Source organism: Nicotiana tabacum, chromosome 5 (assembly GCF_000715075.1).
Source record: "Nicotiana tabacum cultivar K326 chromosome 5, ASM71507v2, whole genome shotgun sequence".
In the NCBI taxonomy this organism is placed as follows: domain Eukaryota; kingdom Viridiplantae; phylum Streptophyta; class Magnoliopsida; order Solanales; family Solanaceae; genus Nicotiana; species Nicotiana tabacum.
Genome location: NC_134084.1, coordinates 36,778,702 through 36,799,192, shown reverse-complemented (window position 1 = coordinate 36,799,192; position 20,491 = coordinate 36,778,702). Strand labels below are relative to the sequence as shown.

Sequence of the window (20,491 nt, the reverse complement as noted above, 5' to 3'; positions counted from 1 at the left end):
ATCCAACGTATCCACCTGTCAAACAAACGAAAAGGAAGCAAGGATCCTTCAAAGACCAGGTGATTCGGGATGAGGTACAAAAACTTTTAAAAATCGGGTCTATCCGTGAGGTAAAATATCTTAATTGGCTGGCTGATAGTGTAGTGGTATCAAAAAGAGTGGTAAGTGGCAAGTTTGTATAGATTATACTGACTTAAATAAAGCTTGCCCGAAAGATTCTTTTCCTTTACCATACATAGATCAACTAATTGATGTTACTGCAGGGCACGAATTGTTGAGTTTTTTAGATGCTTATTCAGGATATATCCAGATAAAAATGGATCCTTCAAATGAGGAAAAAACTTATTCCATTACAGACAGGGGGACTTACTGTTATAAAGTCATGCCCTTCGATCTAAAGAATGTTGGGGCCACGTACCAGAAGTTAGTAACAAAGATGTTTCAAGAACATCTGGGAAAAATCATGGAAGTCTACATTGATGACATGTTAGTCAAGTCAGCACAGGCGGGGGATCACATTCAACATTTGTCAGATACTTTTCAAATTATCTGCAAATTCAATATGAAGTTAAATCCCGAAAAGTGTGCATTTGGCGTGTCTTCAGGTAAGTTTTTAGGTTTCCTAGTTTCTAACCGAAGAATTGAAGTAAATCTAGTGCAGATTAAACCATTTAAGAAATATCGGATATACTCACGAGCATTAAAAAAGTGCAGAGGTTGACAGGTAGGATGACATCATTGGAAAGATTTATTTCTAAATCTTCAGATAAAAGCTTTAAGTTCTTCTCAGTGTTGAAAAAGCAAAATCAATTTGAATGGACAAAAGAATGCCAACAAGCGCTCAAAAATTTGAAAACATACTTGTCAAACTCGCCGTTGCTAGCTAAACCAAAGGACGGTGAAAGGTTACTCATCTATCTCGCTATGTCAGAAATGGAGGTAAGTGCAGTGTTAGTTCGAGAAGATAAAGGTAAACAATCTCCAATTTATTATGTTAGCAAGTCCTATTGAAACTCGATATCCTCATTTAGAAAATCTTGCTTTAGCACTAATTATGACATCTAGAAAGTTAAGGCCTTATTTTTAATGTCATCCTATTTCTGTAGTGACCGCCTACCCCTTACGAAATATAGTGTATAAGCAAGAGTTATCAGGTAGAGTAGCCAAATGGGCCGTAGAACTAAGTGAATATAAAATTCAGTTAACTTCTATATTTAATTGTTTGGTTGACTTTAATGGAATTGGATAGTTATTAGTTGGCTTACCTAGCGGGTTGGGTTAGGTGCCATCAAGACTAGTGGATTTTGGATCGTGACAGATTCAACCTAGAATTGCGATATAATCACAGGTCTTAGCAGATTTTGTGACAGACTTTAGCCCAGGGATGGTAACAAAAGGAGAAAAAGAACTGCAGGTATTTAACGGGTCTAATCCGGGTACTTGGACCCTATTTACCGATGGCTCCTCGAATGTTAAAGGAGCGGGTTTGGGCATTATTCTAATCCCACCTCGGGAGAAACTATAAGGCAAGCCATAAAGTGCCATCCTATTACTAATATTGAAGCCGAATACGAAGCTGTTATTGTAGGTTTAGAATTGACACGAGAGCTCGGAATATAGCAGGTTATAATCAAAAGCGATACGCAGCTCGTAGTTAATCAAATACAGGGGACTTATATAACTAGAGAGGCGAGGATGCAACAATATTTGGAAAAGGCACGAGATTTGATCAGGCAATTCCAATCTTAGAAAATCGTGCAGATACTTAGGGAAGAAAATGTCGAAGCAGACAAGTTGGCTAATTTTGCATCCGATGCAGAACTAACAAATGAAGAAAATGCTTCCGTAATACATTTGTTTCATTCGACACTCGACCAAGATGGAAATGAGGTCAATTTCAATAATTTAATCCGGGATTGGAGAAACAAGATTGTTAATTTTTTGCAATACGGAATTCTACCTAAAGATAAGAAAAAGGCTGAGGCACTTTGACGAAAAGCTGCAGGTTATTATTTGGATCGAGGCAATTTATATCGAAAGATGTTCGGTGGTCCTTTAGCAAGGTGTCTCAGACCTTCTCAAATAGAATATGTGATGAGAGAAGTACATGAAGGACATTGTGAAAATCACGCAAGAGGAAGATCCTTGGTAAAAACTCTAATTAGAGCAGGGTATTACTGGACAAAAATGGAAGAAAAGGCAGAAATCTGTGTGGCCAACTATGACAAGTTCCAAAGATATGGTAACAACATGCATCGACCAGCAGAGTTATTACATCGGATTGTTGCACCGTAACCTTTTATGAAGGTGGGTATGGATATCGCGGGTCCATTACCACAAGCCAAAGGAAAGGTACGATTTTTATTAGTACTCACTGATTATTTTACTAAATGGGTAGAAGCAGGTGCCTTCAAACAGGTATGAGAAAAAGAAGTCAGGGACTTCATTTGGCAAAATATTATATGTCGGTTTGGGGTTCCAAAAGAAATCGTGTGTGATAATGGCCCGCATTTCATAGGTGCAAAAATCACAGAATTCTTTTAGAGTTGGCAAATTAAAAGGATTACTTCAACACCTTATCATCCTGTGGCCAATGGACAAGCTGAATCAACGAACAAAGTTATTATTAATAACTTAAAGAAAAGGCTAGAGGAGTCAAAAGGTAAGTGGCCAAAAGTGTTACTGGAGTTTTGTGTGCTTATCGAACAACAAAAAAAATGAGTACGGGAGAGGCACCATTTTCATTTGTGTACGGTGCTGAAGACTTGATTCCGGCTGAAATAGGTGAACCAAGTACGAGATACACCCAAGCAACTGAAGAGTCAAGTGAGGAGGAGATGCAAATAAATCTCGATTTGCTTGAAGAAAGGAGAGAAACAACCTTGATAAGGATGGCTGCGCAGAAGCAAATTATTGAGCGATATTACAATCGGAAAGCTCATCTTAGGTTCTTCAAGATTAGGGACTTCATACTCAAGAAAGATTTTCAATCAACGAAAGCAGCCAATACAGGAAACTTGAGTCCAAATTGGGAAGGACCTTACAAGATTCGAGGTATCATTGGAAAATGTGCCTATGAGTTAGAAACCATGGATGGAAAGGTTATACCCTCAAGTTGGAATGTTGTTCATTTGAAGAAGTACTATTCCTAAGCAAAAGAAATACCCACAGTTAGGTATCGCTCAATTATGATTTTTATTTTGTATAGTTAAAATTATACTAACAATTTTAGTTGATAGGCAAAAAGCTAGCCCACACCAAATGATGATATTAGACCTGAAAGACACGCGGAAGTAACATAATTCCCGGTCTAAGTTTACAACCTTTTTGATGGAAATATAAAGGGTTAAGCAGTCATCATCTAAATTATATATATACCTCTGAGTTCTATACGTTTTTCCTTTTTCAGGAAAAGGACTACATGGAAGGAATAATCAAGTGCTCGAGATTTTATACTTCAAATCTCAAACACTTGTGGGACTATATATATAAGAAAGGCAAAGAAGAATAGAAAAATCAGAATTCTAGTCAAGCCTAAGGTTTATCCAACAAATCGAAAGTTCACAGCAAAGTCACGAGCCAAAAAGGCAAGCCTGATTCAAAAACCTGTGAAGAATACACTCGTGGATGTAAATTTCAAAATCTTACGAATGTTTAGGTTAAAGGCAATATTTAATCATGGGTTGCAAGATATACCGTTGAATTTTTTACAAATCTGTTATAAAGAAAACAGTTGTTGTTGTTGTTGTTGTTATAAAGAAAACAGTTACGAAAGAATTATAGATGGTACTTAAATACATGTAAAGTATTATATAATTTAAAAGTTCGAATGATACGAAACTTTCCTCAAAGTTATTCAAAGAAACGTGTGTGTTCCTATTTCTTATTTCGTATGTTTATACCATTATGAAGTTGAGACGTCTTCTTCATTAAGTGTCGTTCATAAAAGGGCCCTCTTTTATAAATCGTGCTTGTTTCAAAAAGTCAGGAAGTACTGAAGCATTTTTAGTGCATAATAAAAGAATAGTACAGAAACTCAAAATAAAATATCACAGAAGTTGAACAAAAAACTTAGAAGATGATATTATAATAACTTGGTTAAAACTAAGTATGAACTTAGTTTCAACCTGACTGTCTTATACAAAAAACCCTAAATGGGACCAAGGGTAAACTTCCAAACATTCCACCAGTAAAAAAAATGAAACAACACTTTAAACTTTTCAAACTTTCACAATGGGGCAAAATCTGAACCAATAGGGTAAAGAATGGCATCGTCAGAAGAAAGAGGAACAACTTGAGCAGGAGGAGATTGAACATCAACTTCACTAGGAGTAACTTCATCACCCTCGGGAATATCTGCCGCTGGTGAAGAAAATCTCTGACTTTGTTGGGTTTTCTCAATAGTTTCTTTGATCTTTGCAATCTTAGCAGCTAAGTCAAAGCCTTCCCGGCTTGCCTCTATTAAAGTGTCATGGCGTGTGTTCAAGAAAGCCCAACTAACTTCAATAACGGCCTTATCTTCAAGAGTTTCGTAATCTCTTTCCCAATGCTCAATCTCACTTCTTAGCTCTTCTTCTCAGTCAAGACTGCATTATAAGAAGCATGTAAAGGGGTAAGTGAACTCTCTAAAAATTGAACTCTGTTAGAAGACACTCGGAGATCTTCTTGAGCTTGGGTGAGCATTTGAACAAGCTCACCGGCGTAAACTTCTTTCTGGTTTAGTAGTTCCTTCAGACCCCTAATCTCTTCAGTGGCTTTAGAAAGTTGTTCAGTAAATGAAGAATCGAGAAGGTTTTTATCTTTGCCCGCCTGATTAGAAGAGGCTCTCTCAACTTCCAATTCTGCTGCCATTACTTTCAACTGTTGCTCCAAGGTACACTTTTCTTCTTCTAAGATATCTTTTTCAAGTTGAAGGCCATCGAACTGCTCTTTCCAGTTGTCTGCCTCGATGTGATAATCATTCATTAACTGCTCTGTGTGAACAATCCTCTTCATCATCTCTGTGCCAATGAGGTTGATCTACACAAAGGAAAGAAAAATGTGGTACCCATGAAAAGGAAATCACGTACAAAATAAAAAGCTAAGGCTTATACCTTTAAAGATGAGTGTAAGATATCATTCATCCACGTTAAAGAACTATGGCTCTCTAATTTTGTCTTCTCAACTGGGCCAATCAATGGTTTCAGCCATACATCAGCTTGGCCAGATTTCTTCAAAAGATTACCATCCTTAGGAACCTCGATGGTAACTTTTTCATTGCCCTACTAGAAGAACCAACTTTATTATGAGAAGTTGTAACAGTAGGAATAGTCTAGGGAGTCAAAATAGCCACGGTCGGAGTAGTGGCAGTAGCAATAGGTGCGGGGAGTTGAGAATCGATTGGAACAGACACGGGAAAAGAAGCTAGAGGCATTTCTTTAGAAATAAAGCCAAAGTCTTTATCAAACTCACGTGAAAAGAGTTGTTCAATAGAACCGCGGGAAGCAACATGCATCTCATCATCAGAACTCACTAAGGTAGTACCTTCAGGTTCGTGTATGGGAACAGAATTGGGAGGAGGAGTAGTTTCATCATCTGAAATGATAGCTCTCCTAGCTCGAGGCTTACGAACCAACGAGCCTTCATCCCTCTCCTCTTCACTCCTAAAACTGGGTGCTCTATCAGCTTTTCTTTTTTGATGAGGAACTCAAGATTATATCTTGAGCCATTAACATAGAGAGCCGCTAAGCAGAAATTGATGCAATATTCACACCTCTAATAGGAAACCCTAATAAAGAAAAGGGTTAATAAGTTCCAAGATAAACATGAAAATAAAGAAGAAAGTGAAAGAGAAAGTTACCGTGAGTCTTAACTTTCCATCCAAATATATTTGAAAGGTATTTCCATGGCCTTTCTTCCCTTGGAGCAACTATTAACAATTTTCTACCCAACCCCGAAAACTAGAAATTTCCTGAACAGTTCCCATGGTTGCTGAAAAGGAAAAGTAAAACAGTTACGAGAGTACAAGTTCTTCACAAAAAAAGAAGAGAAATAAAAGATTGGAAGAGAAATTTACGTGCAAAATTCCACTTCTCTAGGAAAGGCATATTTTCTTTACCTACTAACCCACTTGTAGGAGCAGCAACAAATCTGGCATACCAGCCACGATCTTTGTCATCTCCAGGGCTAACCAAAACCCTTTTACTTCTAGCCATAAGAGTAAACACCCCAGAATAAAATAACTTGAGGGAATAAAGATGAATCAGATGATAAAAGGTGAAAGGTAAAGAAGTCGAGTTTGACAAGTATCTAAGGCATGCCAAGGCCCTCCATATAATAGGACCAATCTATCCTAAACAAACATTTGAAAAAATGACAAAACTCTATGATGACTGGGTCAATGGAAGGTCTAAAACCCAACATAAAAGGCTATGTATATACAAAAGAATAGCCATCTTTGAACGAGGTGATTCTTTGATTTGCATTAGGAACTAAAATTGGGAAATCAAATTTCCAGTGACAGTCTCTACGTACAATGGAAATCAAACCCTCAGTAATCTGGGAGAGGTAAACATCAGCACGATCATGAGAAGTCATGGAAATGACTTGATTCCTAATCAATTCTGTATCTGTAAAGAAGGAAAGTTCAGCATGAATGATCTCATCAACAGTGGGTTCACGAAGCAGTTCACTAGAATCCTTACTTCTAACAAAAGATCTGTGTGAAGAAGAAGCCCTAGTTCTAGATGACGATGGAGGAGTAATACTGGGATGAGAAATAGAGCTACAGATAGAAACAGATCCTAAACTATGTAACCTGCCACCTCTTCTACTTTTGGTAGGGGCAGAGGAAGGGGGAAGATCATCCACCATAACAATTTTACGAGGATCAGGATTTGAAGAAGACATAGTTGTATGAAGAAGTAGAACGTATTGAAGAACAAAAATATGTTGTAAATAAAGAATACTGAAGAAAGTTTTTTGTGAATGCAAAGGCAAATGATGTATTTACATGCAGAAGCAATCATCATATAAAAAAGGTAATGATGGAAACGTCATTATGAAAACTGTCACTTCGTGATTGATGCAGTCGCAAAAAGCCTTAAAACCATGTAACAACCCGGCCGGTCGTTTCATGAGTTACCGCTCCGTTTCCCCCATTTATGCTTTTTATTATCTTGTTCAGCCGTATTATATGTTATCGGGTTGTTTGTTCGGGTTCGGAGAGGTTTTGGTAAGGTTTGAGACACTTAGTCCTTTTTGAGTAATCTTAAATTGAAAAAATCAATCGAATGTTGACTTATGTGAAAGAGGGCTCAGATGTAAATTCCGATGGTTCGTATAATATTGAGAGGTAATTTTGGACTTAGGATCATGATCAGAATGTGTTTTGGAGGTCCGGAGTAGATTTAGGCTTGAATTGGCGAAATTGGAATTTTTGGCGTTTTCCGGTTGTTAGGTGAGATTTTAATTATGGGGCTCAGAATGGAATACCGGAAGTTGGAGTAGGTCCATTGTGTCATTTGTGATGTGTGCACAAAATTTCAGGTCATTCGGACGAGGTTTGATAGACTTTTTGATCAAACGCGGAATTCAGAAGATTTTGGAACCTTAGGCTTGAATCCGATGTTATTTTGTTGATTCGATATTATTTGAGATGTTTTGAATATTGGTATAAGTTTGGATAGTGGTATATGACTTGTTCGTGCTTTTGGTTGAGGTCCCGGGGTCTCAGGGTGATTTTGGATGGTTGATGGGAAGTTTGGAGTTGGGAAGGTGTAGCTGAAGCTGTTGAGTTTTCTGTCATAATCACACTTGTGTCTTGGGGACCACAGGTGCGAGCCTGCAAAAGCGGAAGTGAAGTCGCAGATGCGGCCAAGAGAGGGAAAGGCTGGAGCCCGCAGAAGTAGAACTTTGGGCGCACCTGCGAAGGCGCAGGTGTGGGAATTTGACCGCAGGTGCGGTGGCTGGGCGGACAAGTGAATTCTGCAGATGCGCACTTGGGACTGCAGGTGCGGGTCCGTAGGTGTGATAATTGGACCGCAAATGCGATTTTGCTGGGTCAAAACATATATATGCACACTTCGCGAATTTGAGTTATTTTTCATGACATTCCAAACGGGAAGAAGCTTTGGAGAGCTAATTGAAAGGAGAATTCAAGAGGGTTTCTTAGAGGTAAGGTCCTTGGTCCCTAAAATCGTTTTTATGATGATCTTTAAGGTTGTAAGCTTGAAATCTATGGGAAAATTAGTAGCAAATTGGGGGTTAGGGATTGGAAATTGGAGACCTAAAATTTGGAATTTGAGGGGTCATATGTGGGCGGATTTTGGTACTTTTGATATGAGTGAACTCGTGGGGGAATAAGGATTCCACTGATGTGAATTTTGTCGGATTTTGAGACGTGGGACCGAGGGTCGGGTTAGGTCAATTTCGGGATTTGTGTTGTAATTTGATTATTTTCGAGTGGGCTTTGTTCCCTTAGCATATTTTGATGGTTATATACTAATTTTTGGAAAGATTCGGGGCATTTGGAGGCCGAATCGATAGGAAAAGGCGTCGCGAGATAGGATTTGGCTTGGCTTGAGATAAGTAACGCTTCCAAACTTGGTTTTGAGGGTTCAAAACCCCGAACTATGTGTTCTATGATTACTATTGAGGTGACGCAAATGCCAAGTGACGGGCGTGTGGGCGTGCACCGTGAGAAATGCGGCCTGTATCATTCCATGGCACCGCTTAGTGACTCTTTTATGTTGATATTATGCTGTAATTATGTGATTAAGTTGATAAGCTGCAAAATCATGCTAAATATCATGTTAGGGCTTCACGCCAATACTGTTGAGACCCGAGAGGTCGTTTCTTGCTGTCATGTCATTAGTTTCATGTATATTCTATACTCAGTCCTGATCATGCATATTATATCATGCCTCAGTCTCTATTATTGCTATTTAACATATGATATCATTGTTCGGGCTTGTATCACGACATCTTAGACCATGTGTGTGAGATTGGAGAGTATTGACTGAGTGAGGCCGAAGCCTGATATTGATTGACAGTATGGGATCGGGCTGCACGCCGCAACAAGATACTAATCATGCTTTCACTGGCATTGATATAATGCTTAGTCTCAGAGAAGCCCCTCCGGAGTCTTTACACCCCAGTGAGCATAGTAGTTGACGATATTGAGGGATGGATCTTCCTTGGACATGGATCTTGTCCGAAGTATTGGTATGAAGATGGATCTTCTCCACGAGGGTGGATTGGTATGTATTTCCTTTGTACTGGGTGACTTATAGTCTATGATGTACGTACATTCCGGGATGGATCTTCCCTGGGCCGAGTGGGTCGTTTACAGTACCGAGTAGTTGAGCACTATAAGTGGAGATATCATGCGTGACATTGATCATGCTATCTGTGCATTGGTACTTATATTTTTTTGAGCTTTATACTCTGTATTGTTCATGCTATATTTGGTTATTTCTAAGAAGATACATGAACTGTAAGCATGTCTAATTTTCTGTGCAATTATTTGTTGCAACCTGTATGAGGTTTGGTTCGTCACTACCATCAGTCTATAGTGTAGACTTGTTACTTACTGAGTTGGTGTACTCACGTTACCCCCTTCACCTCTGTGTGTAGATCTAGGTATCTCGGGGCAAGGTAGCGGTTAATGATCTTGCCAGTTGAGGACTTTCTGTGGAGATTTGCGAGGTACATGCTTGGCGACCGTAGTTCTGCCTTCCCCTTCCTTATCTTCCTTATAGTACTTTTATTCAGACATTCTCAAACTATATAGTCTTTTACATTTTAGACAGTTATAGTATGTCGCTCGTGACTTAGTGACACCTGAGGTCGGGATTATGTATTTATTTTCGGTGGATTTGAATTCTATCTTTATCTTATTGGGTTTCTGTTTAAAAATATGATTTTTCTTAAGTCTTAAATTTGGAAAACGGAGTGAATAGGTAATAATTAGCTGGCCTAGTATCATGATAGGCGCCATCATGACGTTGTTAGATTTTGGGTCGTGACATGTTGGTATCAGTGCCTAGGTTAGATAGGTCTCACGGGTCATGAGCAAGTTTAGTAGAGTCTCGCGGATCTGTACAGAGACGTCTGTATTTATCCCTGGGAGGCTGCAGAACCTTTAGAAAAACTTCATATTCTTGAATTCTTGTCATGCCAATCTATTAATCTGAGTACTAAACTTTTGTTCTTCTAATCTCTCACAGATGGTGAGGACACGCGCTACCGGTCAGGATGGACGACCACAAATACCACCAGTTGGGGCCGCTAGAAGCCGAGGATGCAGTCGAGGCCATGGTAGGGGCAGGGGTGTGGCCAGCACAACAGCTAGGGAAACACTTGCAGATCCACCCGCCGCCCTAGTTCATGATCAGGCTCCATCGGTGGATGCTCCAGCAGTACCAGCTCAGGCACTGACTGTGCCTATTGTCATTTCGGGTATTCAGGAGACTTTGGCTCTGATTCTGATTGTGTGCACCAGTCTTGCTCAGGCAGTCGCAGTTTCTACTACAGCAGCTACTTCTCAGGCTGGGGGAGGCACTCAGACTCCTACCGCCCGTACACCTAAGCAGGTTGTTCAGGGACTCCAGACACCGGAGGCACCACTAGCCCAACCGGTTGCACCTGATCAGGATTTTGTGGTTCCAATTATGCCTGATGACGAGCAACATCGATTGGAGAGGTTTGGTATATTTCAGCCTCCGACTTTCAGTGGTGTAGAGGGCGAGGATGCCCATGGTTTCTTAGATAAGTGTCAGAGGATGTTGCGTACAGCGGGTATTCTGGAGACTAGTGGGGTCTCATTTACTACTTTTCAGTTTTCTGGGGCTGCCTTCACTTGGTGAGAGGCTTATGAGAGGCGTAGGCCTGTTGGTGCACCACCCCTTACCTGACATCAGTTCTCCATTCTCTTCTTAGAGAAGTATGTACCGCATTCCCGTAAGGAGAAGCTGCGCAAGGAGTTCGAGCAGCTTTGTTAAAAGGGTTTGTCCGTGGCGCAGTATGAGATGAGATTTTCCGAGTTAGCCCGTCATGCTATTTGGATAGTTCCCACAGACAAGGCAAGGATCAAAAGGTTCATTGATGACCTCAACTATCAACTACAGATTTTCTGACCAGAAAGAGAGTTTCTAGCGCTTCTTATGAGGAGGTGGTTGACATTACTAGAGAGATTGAATCATCTCGTCGCTAGGATATAGAGGAGAGGGAGGCCAACAAGCCTCAGGGATCTGGTAGTTTTGGGGGTTCTTCTTCGGGAGGCTAGTTTCAGCACGGCAAAGGCCGTTCATTCAGACATGCTGAACCCGCCCGTCCAGGTCACCGTGGTGGGTTATCTGGCCATGGTTCTCACAGTTCACATCAGGTCACTCATATCTCAGTGCCCTTCCAGCTCAGAGTTCAACTCAGGCACCATCAGTTTAGGGCTCATCTATGTCTGGTTCTTCTAGTGGGCATCCCAGTGCACGGGGCTTCCTTCAATCCCCACCGCCACTTGATACGAGGGGTTGCTTTGAGTGTGGAGATTTGGGTCATATCAAGAGGTTCTGTCCCCGTCTTATGGGAGGTTCATCCCAGTAGAGGAGTCAACCTTCGATTTCAACACCAGTTACTTCCCCACCCGCTCAGTCAGCTCAAGGTAGAGGTCAGTCAGTTAGGGGTCACCCTAAAGGGGGAGGTCGATTAGGTGGTGGTTAGGCTCGTTTCTATGCCCTTCCATCCAGACCAGATGCTATTGCTTCAGAGGCTGTGATTACAGGTATTATCTTAGTCTGCCACAAAGATGACTCTATATTATTTGATCCCGGTTCCACCTTTTCTTATGTGTCATCATATTTTGCCCATTATTTGGATATGCCCCGCGAGTCTCTTGTTTCATCTGTTCATGAATTTACTCTGGTGGGTGATACTATTATTGTGGACCGTGTATATCGGTCGTGTGTAGTGACTATTGGGGTTTTGGATACCCGAGTGGATCCCTTGTTACTTAGTATGGTTGATTTCGATGTGATATTGGGCATGGATTGATATCTTCGTGTCATGCTATTTTGGACTGTCATGCTAAGACACATTGGCTATCCAGGGGTGCTACAGATTGAGTGACGAGGTTCGAGTAATTATGTTCCCAGTAGGGTAATTTCATTTCTAAAGGCCTAGCGGATCGTAGGGAAGGGTTGTCTTTCATACTTAGTATTTTTGAGGGATGTTAATGCAGAGACTCCCAGTATTGATTTTGTTTCAGTTGTGAGGGATTTTTCCGATGTGTTTCCTGCAAACCTGTTGGGCATGCCACCAGATAAGGATATTGATTTTGGTATTGACCTGGTGCCGGACACTCAGCCCATCTCTATTCCACCATATCGTATGGCACCAGCGGAGCTGAAGGAGTTGAAGGATCAGCTTCAGGAACTCCTTGATAAGGGGTTCATTCGGCCTAGTGTTTTGCCATGGGGTGCTCCTGTACTATTTGTGAAGAAGAAGGATTGTACTCTAAGGATGTGCATCAATTATAGGTAGTTGAACAAGGTTACCATTAAGAACAAGTATTCCCTACCTCGCATTGATGATTTGTTTGACCAGCTCTAGGGAGCGAGAGTGTTCTCCAAGATTGATCTTCATTCAGGGTATCATAAGCTGAAGATCAGGGACTCGGATATTCTTAAGATAGCTTTTAGGACCAGATATGGTCATTATGAGTTCCCTGTGATGTCTTTTGGGCTGACCAATGCCCCAATAACTTTCATGCATTTGATGAACAACGTGTTTCGGCCTTATCTTGACTCATTTGTCATAGTTTTCATTGATGATATTTTGGTGTATTCGCGTAGTCAGGAGGAGCATGCAGAGCATTTGAGAGTTGTGTTACAGAGATTGAGGGAGGAGACGCTTTATGTAAAGTTCTCCAAATGTGCGTTTTGGCTCAGTTTAGTGGATTTCTTGGGGCACGTGGTGTCCATTGAGGGTATTCAGGTTGATCCAAAGAAAATAGAGGCGGTTCAGAGTTGGTCCAAACCGTCCTCAGCCATAGAGATTCATAGCTTTCTTAGTTTTGAGGGTTATTACCGCCGGTTCGTTTAGGGATTTTCATCTATAGCATCGCCCTTGACCAAGTTGACTTAGAAGGGTGCTCCATTCATGTGGTCAGATAAGTGTGAGGCGAGCTTTCAGAAGCTCAAGACTGCCTTGACCACACCTCCAGTATTAGTTTTGCCATCAGCTTCAGGTTCATATACCGTGTATTGTGATGCTTCGAGATTTGGTATCGGATGTGTGTTGATATAAGAGGGTAGAGTTATTGCTGATGCTTCTCGTCAGTTGAATCCCCATGAGAAGAACTATCCCATTCATGATTTGGAGTTGGCTGCAATCATTCATGCATTGAAGATTTGGAAGCATTATCTGTATGGCATGTCTTGTGAGGTGCTTACTGATCATCTTAGCCCCTCCAACACTTGTTCAAACAGAAGGATCTCAATTTGAGGCAGCGGAGATGGTTGGAGCTACTAAAGGATTATGATATTACTATCTTGTACCATCCGGGAAAGGCCAATATAGTGGCCGATGCCTTGAGTAGGAAGGCGGTGACTATGGGGAGTTTGACATATATTTCAGTTGGGGAGAGACCTCTTGTAGTTGATGTTCAGGCCTTGGCCAATCGGTTCATGAGGTTAGATATTTCGGAGCCTAGTCGGGTATTGGCTCGTGTGATTTCTCGGTCATTCTTATTTGATCGCATAAGAGAGTGCCAATATGATGATCCTCATTTTCTTGTCCTAAAGGACAAATTTCAGCATGATGATGCCAGGGATATGATTATTAGTGATGATGGGGTGTTGAGGATGCAGGGCAGGATATGTGTGCCCAATGTAGATAGACTTCGTGAGTTGATTCTAGAGGAGACTCATAGTTTGGGGTACTCTATTCATCCAGGTGTCGCGAAGATGTATCAGGATCTGAGACAACATTATTGGTGGAGGAGAATGAAGAAGGATATTGTAGAATTTGTAGCTCGGTGTCTCAATTGTCAGCAGCTAAAATATGAGCATCAGAGACCGGGTGACTTACTTCAGCAGATAGATATTCCAGAGTGGAAGTGGGAGCGGATCACCATGGACTTTGTAGTTGGGCTCCCACGGACTTTGAAGAAGTTCAATGCTATTTGGGTGATTGTGGATCGACTGACCAAGTTCGTGCACTTCATTCCTATGTGTACTACCTATTCTTCGGAGTGGTTGGCAGAGATCTATATCCCAGAGGTTGTTCGGTTACATGGTGTCCCAATTTCCATCATTTTAGATAGAGGTACTCAGTTTACTTTACAGTTTTGGAGGTCTGTATAGCGAGAGTTGGGTACTCAGGTTGAGTTGAGCATAACTTTTCACCCTCAGACGGACGGACAGTCCGAACGCACTATTCAGATATTGGAGGACATGTTGCGCGCTTGTGTCATTGGTTTTGGAGGGTCATGGGATCAGTTTCTACCGCTCGCGGAGTTTGCTTATAACAACAACTATCAGTCGAGTATTCAGATGGCTCCATATGAGGCTTTGTATGGTAGACAATGTAGATCTCCAGATGGTTGGTTTGAGCATGGCGAGGCTAGGCTATTGGGTACAGACTTGGTGCAGGATGCTTGAGATAGGGTGAAGGTGATTCAGGAGAGGCTTCATACAGGGCAGTTAAGACAAAAGAGTTATGCGGACATGAAGGTTTGTGATGTGTCTTACATGGTTGGTGAGAAGGTTCTATTGAAGGTTTTGCCCATGAAGGGCATTATGAGATATGGTAAGAAGGGTAAATTGAGTCCTCGGTTCATTGGGCCTTTTGAGGTGCTTCAGAGGATTGGGGATGTGGCTTATGAGCTTGACTTACCACCCAGCTTATCGAGTATGCATATGGTATTTCATATTTCTATGCTCAGGAAGTCTATTGACGATCCGTCTCATGTTTTGGATTTTAGCACAGTTCAGTTATATGATGATTTGACTTATGATGTGGAGCCAGTAGCTATTGTGGAGCGTCAGGTTCAAAAGTTGAGGTCAAAGGATATAGCTTCAGTAAAAGTGCAGTAGAGAGGTCGGCTCGTGGAGGAGGCTACCTGGGAGACTGAGCGGGAGATGCAGAGCAAATATCCTCACCTATTTGGGACTTCAGGTATGTTTCTTCACCCATTCGAGGACGAACGTTTGTTTAAGAGGGGGAGGATGTAACGACCAGGCCGGTCGTTTCATGAGTTACCACTCCGTTTCCCCCATTTCTGCTTCTTATTGTCTTGTTCAGCCGCATTATGTGTTATCGGGTTGGTTGGTTCGGGTTCAGAGAGGTTTTGGTAAGGTTTGAGACACTTAGTCTCTTTTAAGTAAGCTTAAGTTAGAAAAGTCAACCGGATGTTGACTTATGTGAAAGAAGGCTCAGATGTGAATTCCGATTGTTCGGATAACTTCGGGAGGTGATTTGGGACTTAGGTGCGTGATCGGAATGTATTTTGGAGATCCAGAGTAGATTTAGGTTTGAATTGGCGAAATTGGAATTTTTGGCATTTTCTGGTTGTTAGGTGAGATTTTGATATAGGGGTCGGAATGGAATTCCGGAAGTTAGAGCAGGTCCATTGTGTCATTTGTGACATGTGTGCAAAATTTCAGGTCATTCGGACGTGGTTTGATAGACTTTTTGATCAAAAGAGGAATTCGAAAGATTTTGGAACCTTAGGCTTGAATCCGATGTTATTTAGTTGATTAGATGTTGCCTGAGGTCTTTTGAAGATTGGTATAAGTTTGGATAGTGGTATATGACTTGTTCGTGCTTTTGGTTGAGGTCCCGGGGGCCTCGGGGTGATTTTAGATGGTTGACGGGAAGTTTGGAGTTGGGAAGTTGCATCTGAAGCTACTGAGTTTTCTGTCATAACCGCAACTGCGTCTTGGGGACCGTAGGTGTGAGCCCACAGAAGCAGAAGTGAAGTCGCAGATGTGGCCAAGAGAGGGAAAGGCTGGAACCTATACAAGCAGAACTTTGGGCACACCTGCGATGGCGCAGGTGCGGGAATTTGACCACAGGTGCAGTGGCTGGGCGGATAAGTGAATTCCGCAAATGCGTACCTGGGACCGCAGGTGTAGGTCCACAGGTGCAATAATTGGACCGCAGATGCGGTTTTGCTGGGTCAGAACATTTATATTGCACACTTCGCAAATTTGAGTTATTTTTCATAACATTCCAAACGGGAAGAAGCTTTGGAGAGCTAATTGAAGGGAGAATACAAGAGGGTTTCTTAGAGGTAAGGTCCTTGGTCCCTATACTCATTTTTATGATGATCTTTAAGGTTGTAAGTTTGAAATCTATGGGAAAATCAGTAGCAAATTGGGGGTTAGGTCTTGGAAAATTGGAAACCTAAAATTTGGGATTTGAGGGGTCATTTGTGGGCGGATTTTGGTAGTTCTGATATAAATGAACTCATGGGGGAATAAGGATTCCATTGATGTGAATTTTGTCGAATTCTAAGACGTGGGTCCGGGGGTCGGGTTTGGTCAATTTCAGAATTTGTGTTGTAATTTGATTATTTTCGAGTGGGCTTTATTCCCTTAGAATATTTTGATGGTAATATACTGATTTTTAGATAGATTCGGGGCATTTGGAGGCTGAATCGAGAGGAAAAGGTGTCGCGGGCTAGGATTTAGCTTGGCTTGAGGTAAGTAACGCTTCCAAACTTGGTTTTGAGGGTTCAAAACTCCGAACTATGTGTTCTATGATTACTATTGAGGTGACGCAAATGCCAAGTGACGGGTGTGTGGGCGTGCACCGTGAGAAATGCGGCTTGGATCATTTCATAGCACCGCTTAGTGACTCTTTTATGTTGATATTGTGCTGTAATTATGTGATTAAGTTGATAAGCTGCAAAATCATGCTAAATATAATGTTAGGGCTTCACGCCAATACTGTTGAGACCCGAGATGTCGTTTCTTGCTGTCATATCATTAGTTTCATATATATTCTATACTCAGTCCTGTTCATGCATATTATATCATCCCTCAGTCTCGATTATTGCTATTTGACAAATCATATTATTGTTCGGGCTTGTATCATGACATCTTAGTCCATGCGTCTGAGATTGGAAAGTATTGACTGAGTGAGGCCGAGAGCCTGATATTGATTGATAGTATGGGATCGAGCTGCACGCTGCAGCAAGATATTAATCATGCCTTCGCTGGCATTGATATAGCGCTTGGGCTCAGAGAAGCCCCCCCCGGAGTCTTTACACCCTCAGTGAGCGCAGTAGTTGGCGATATTTAGGGATGGATCTTCCTTGTACATAGATGTTGTCCGAAGTATTGTTATGGAGATGGATCTTCTCCATGAGGCTGGATTGGCCTGCCTTTCCTCGGTACTGGGTGACTTATAGTCTATGATCTACGTACATTCCGGGATGGATCTTCCCTAGGCTGAGTGGGCCGTATACAGTACCGAGTGGTTGAGCACTGTGAGTGGAGATATCATAGGTGACAACGATCATGCTATCTGTGCATTGGTACTTAGATTTTTCCGAGCTTTATACTCTGTATTGTTCATACTGTGTTTGGTTATTTCTGAGAAGATACATGAACTATAAGCATGTATATTTTTCTGTACAATTATCTGTTGCAACCCGTATGGGGTTTGGTTCGTCACTACCATCAGTCCATAGTTTGGACTTGTTACTTACTGAGTTGGTGTACTCACGTTACCGCCTGCACCTCTATGTGCAGATCTAGGTATCTCTGGGCACGGTAGCGATTACTGATCTTGCCAATTGAGGACTTTCTGTGGAAACTTTCGAGGTAGCTGCTTGGCGAGCACAGTTCCGCCTTCCCCTTCCTTATCTTCCTTATAGTACTTTTATTCAGATATTCTCAAACTATGTAGTCTTTTACATTTCAGACAGTTATAGTATGTCGCTAGTGACGTACTAACACCCGAGGTCAGGATTATGTATTTCTTTCCGCTGGACTTGAATTCTATCTTTATCTTATTGGGTTTTTGTTTAAAAATATGATTTTTCTTAAGTCTTAAATTTGGAAACGGAGTGAATGGGTAATAATTAGCTGGCCTAGTATCACGATAGACGCCATCACGACGTGGTTAGATTTTGGGCCGTGGAAAACCCGCTGAAGAGTTGCAGAGTCAATCGATGACTGCCGCGTGTCATATGCATTAAATGGAAGTGACATACGACACATTGGTTCAGAAGAAGATACAATGGTACGTGGGAAACGACGGCAAAAATTCCCACCATAAATACATACCACTTCCCAAATATTCAATTGTAGAATATTCGGCAAGTGGGGGGACTATCTGTATTGGTAAAAATAAATATTATACGTGAATTTATGTGAATGGCTGATAAGACAAGACACGTGGATCATTGAGAAAGCGACAGTTGAAAAAATGCATTAAAAGAGGCACAAGTCGTAACAGATACGAGCAAATCACCCACGAGAGGAGAAGATATGGTCGTTCAAGTTTAAACAGTTATATGAAGAGGTACTGGCGGAATGAATCAAGACAGTAAAAAGGAAAGATTCGTGAATCAGCCATCAATGAGCGTGAATGATCTCAAACGTTACAAAATCTTCATGAACAATTACGATTATCAATTATAACGTCTCATTAATGTCATTAATGCTCATAATGATTCGGCCATAAAAGAGGAAAGACATTATACTCATAAATTCCTATAAAAAGGAAAGAGATATTATTTGTACATACACATTCTAATTATTATTGGAATACAATTACTTTCTTTTGCTTTCTATTGATTACTTTGCTATTTCATATTCTAATTTCCTTTCTTATTGCAAGAATATTAATTTTCTTGATTATCAGTAACCCAAGTACTTTTAAAAATAGGCTTTGATCGAAATTTATATTTTTTGGTTAAACAATCTCTACAAGGAAGATTTCCAGCATCAAAACTCCAGCTGCTCGTTAAGGTAATCACGGCTTTCACAAAGGGCTCACAATTGTCGATTTATTAATATTCCAACAACCTTGTTCACTTTTCTGAGCAATTAATAAAAAATATCAATGGAAGCCAATGAAAAAATTTGAGCTCCTAAGCAGGATAAAGGATAACATTTCAGTTTCAATTGCTGCGTTAAACATCGAGCAAGTCTTAACCCCAAAGCGCATTTAACCCGAAATAGTTCGAATTAAAATCGCGATTAAGTAATGCGACTCATAGAGCGCAATCATCATGATACTATGCGACTATAATTCGCAATTCGTCCTATAAGCTGCAATTGAGGAATTCGACTTATGAGTCGTGATTGAGAAGGCGAGTTATAAATCGCGATTGATAGCTGCAACTAATTATATATCGCAATTGTGGCATATGCAATTTATGACCTGTTTTATTGAGGACTTCCGTCTATTTTTTCCGTTATCGTTTATCCTTAAGTGCATTCTACTACAAATGTGTTTTGCATATTTCTAGTATTCCTATAAAAACGACACACCGCAAGAATTCTTAAGCCAAAAAGTGCACGTTGGGGGGGGGGGGGAAGGGGTATGATTGGACATTCATGTCATAAATAGGCGATTCGTCAACTATTGGCATGATAATTAATATTAGTTGTAAAATCAGGGGCGGATCTAGCATGTAATCTACGGGTTCCCGTGAGCTACCAAACAATGTAAATGTGTTCTAAAAATTCATTAAATATCTACAAATATTTAAATGTGAACCCAGTTACTATTGAAAATTTACTCGAAATCGTTTCAGGAATCCATGAATATTAAATTTTGGATCCTCCTCTGTGTAAAATACGTTTAAGTTGCAAGTTGTAGCATGGTAGTCCGAGGTAAAGAAACTTCCATTCTACTACGGCTGCATGTGTGGTTATCCACTTTGGTATACAATGAAATATATATTGTACTTTGAGAAGTGTAGCTAGTACAAAAGAAATATGTTGTGAATACTATGTTGCTTTGCCATTTTGACATGAAAGGTGTGATGTGAATACCTTTGTTTACTAATGAGCCCCAAACAAAGGATAAAAGGACATTAGCGGCATAGGAGAGCACTCTTTTTTTCTTCCTAGAAGGGTAAGTTGACCCTTATGAAAGTTTTTTATTTATTTATTTTGAATGTTGGTGGCGCCAAAAACTTTATCAAGTATACATTATTGTCATGTTGATTGATAGTTGAGAAATACTATTTCCCCGGTAGACCTTTATACTTCAGGCCTATATTTCACAGTCGAAGGGACATGGTTTAATGTACCAATTGAATTTTTCTCTCATTCAGCTATCCAAAAATAAAACAAATTGGGTCACCTCAAACATAAATTGGAAGATTGACAAGATTAAGTAAATATTTCGTTTAAGTATTCTTTGTAGGAATGTGAGTGGAAGATGTTTGGTGATAAAAGTACGGAAAATGGCCAAAAATATCTTTGAACTATTCGAAATAGCTCAAAAATATCATCGGTTTGTTTTTGGTGCCAAAAATATCCCTGCCGTC

At 40.7% G+C, this 20,491-nt stretch overlaps 1 protein-coding gene across 1 annotated transcript; it reads left to right on the top strand.

Moving 5' to 3' along the window:
- The first annotated feature begins 2,717 nt into the window (after positions 1-2,717).
- Positions 2,718-3,152, top strand: LOC142180751 (uncharacterized). The gene has a single exon (XM_075252817.1). The coding sequence runs from the start codon at positions 2,718-2,720 to the stop codon at positions 3,150-3,152; it is 435 nt and encodes a 144-aa protein (XP_075108918.1).
- Positions 3,153-20,491: the final 17,339 nt, after the last annotated feature.

Excerpts from the sequence above, each read along its gene's own strand:
- LOC142180751 (XM_075252817.1), top strand. The coding sequence starts at position 2,718 with ATGAGTACGGGAGAGGCACCATTTTCATTTGTGTACGGTGCTGAAGAC.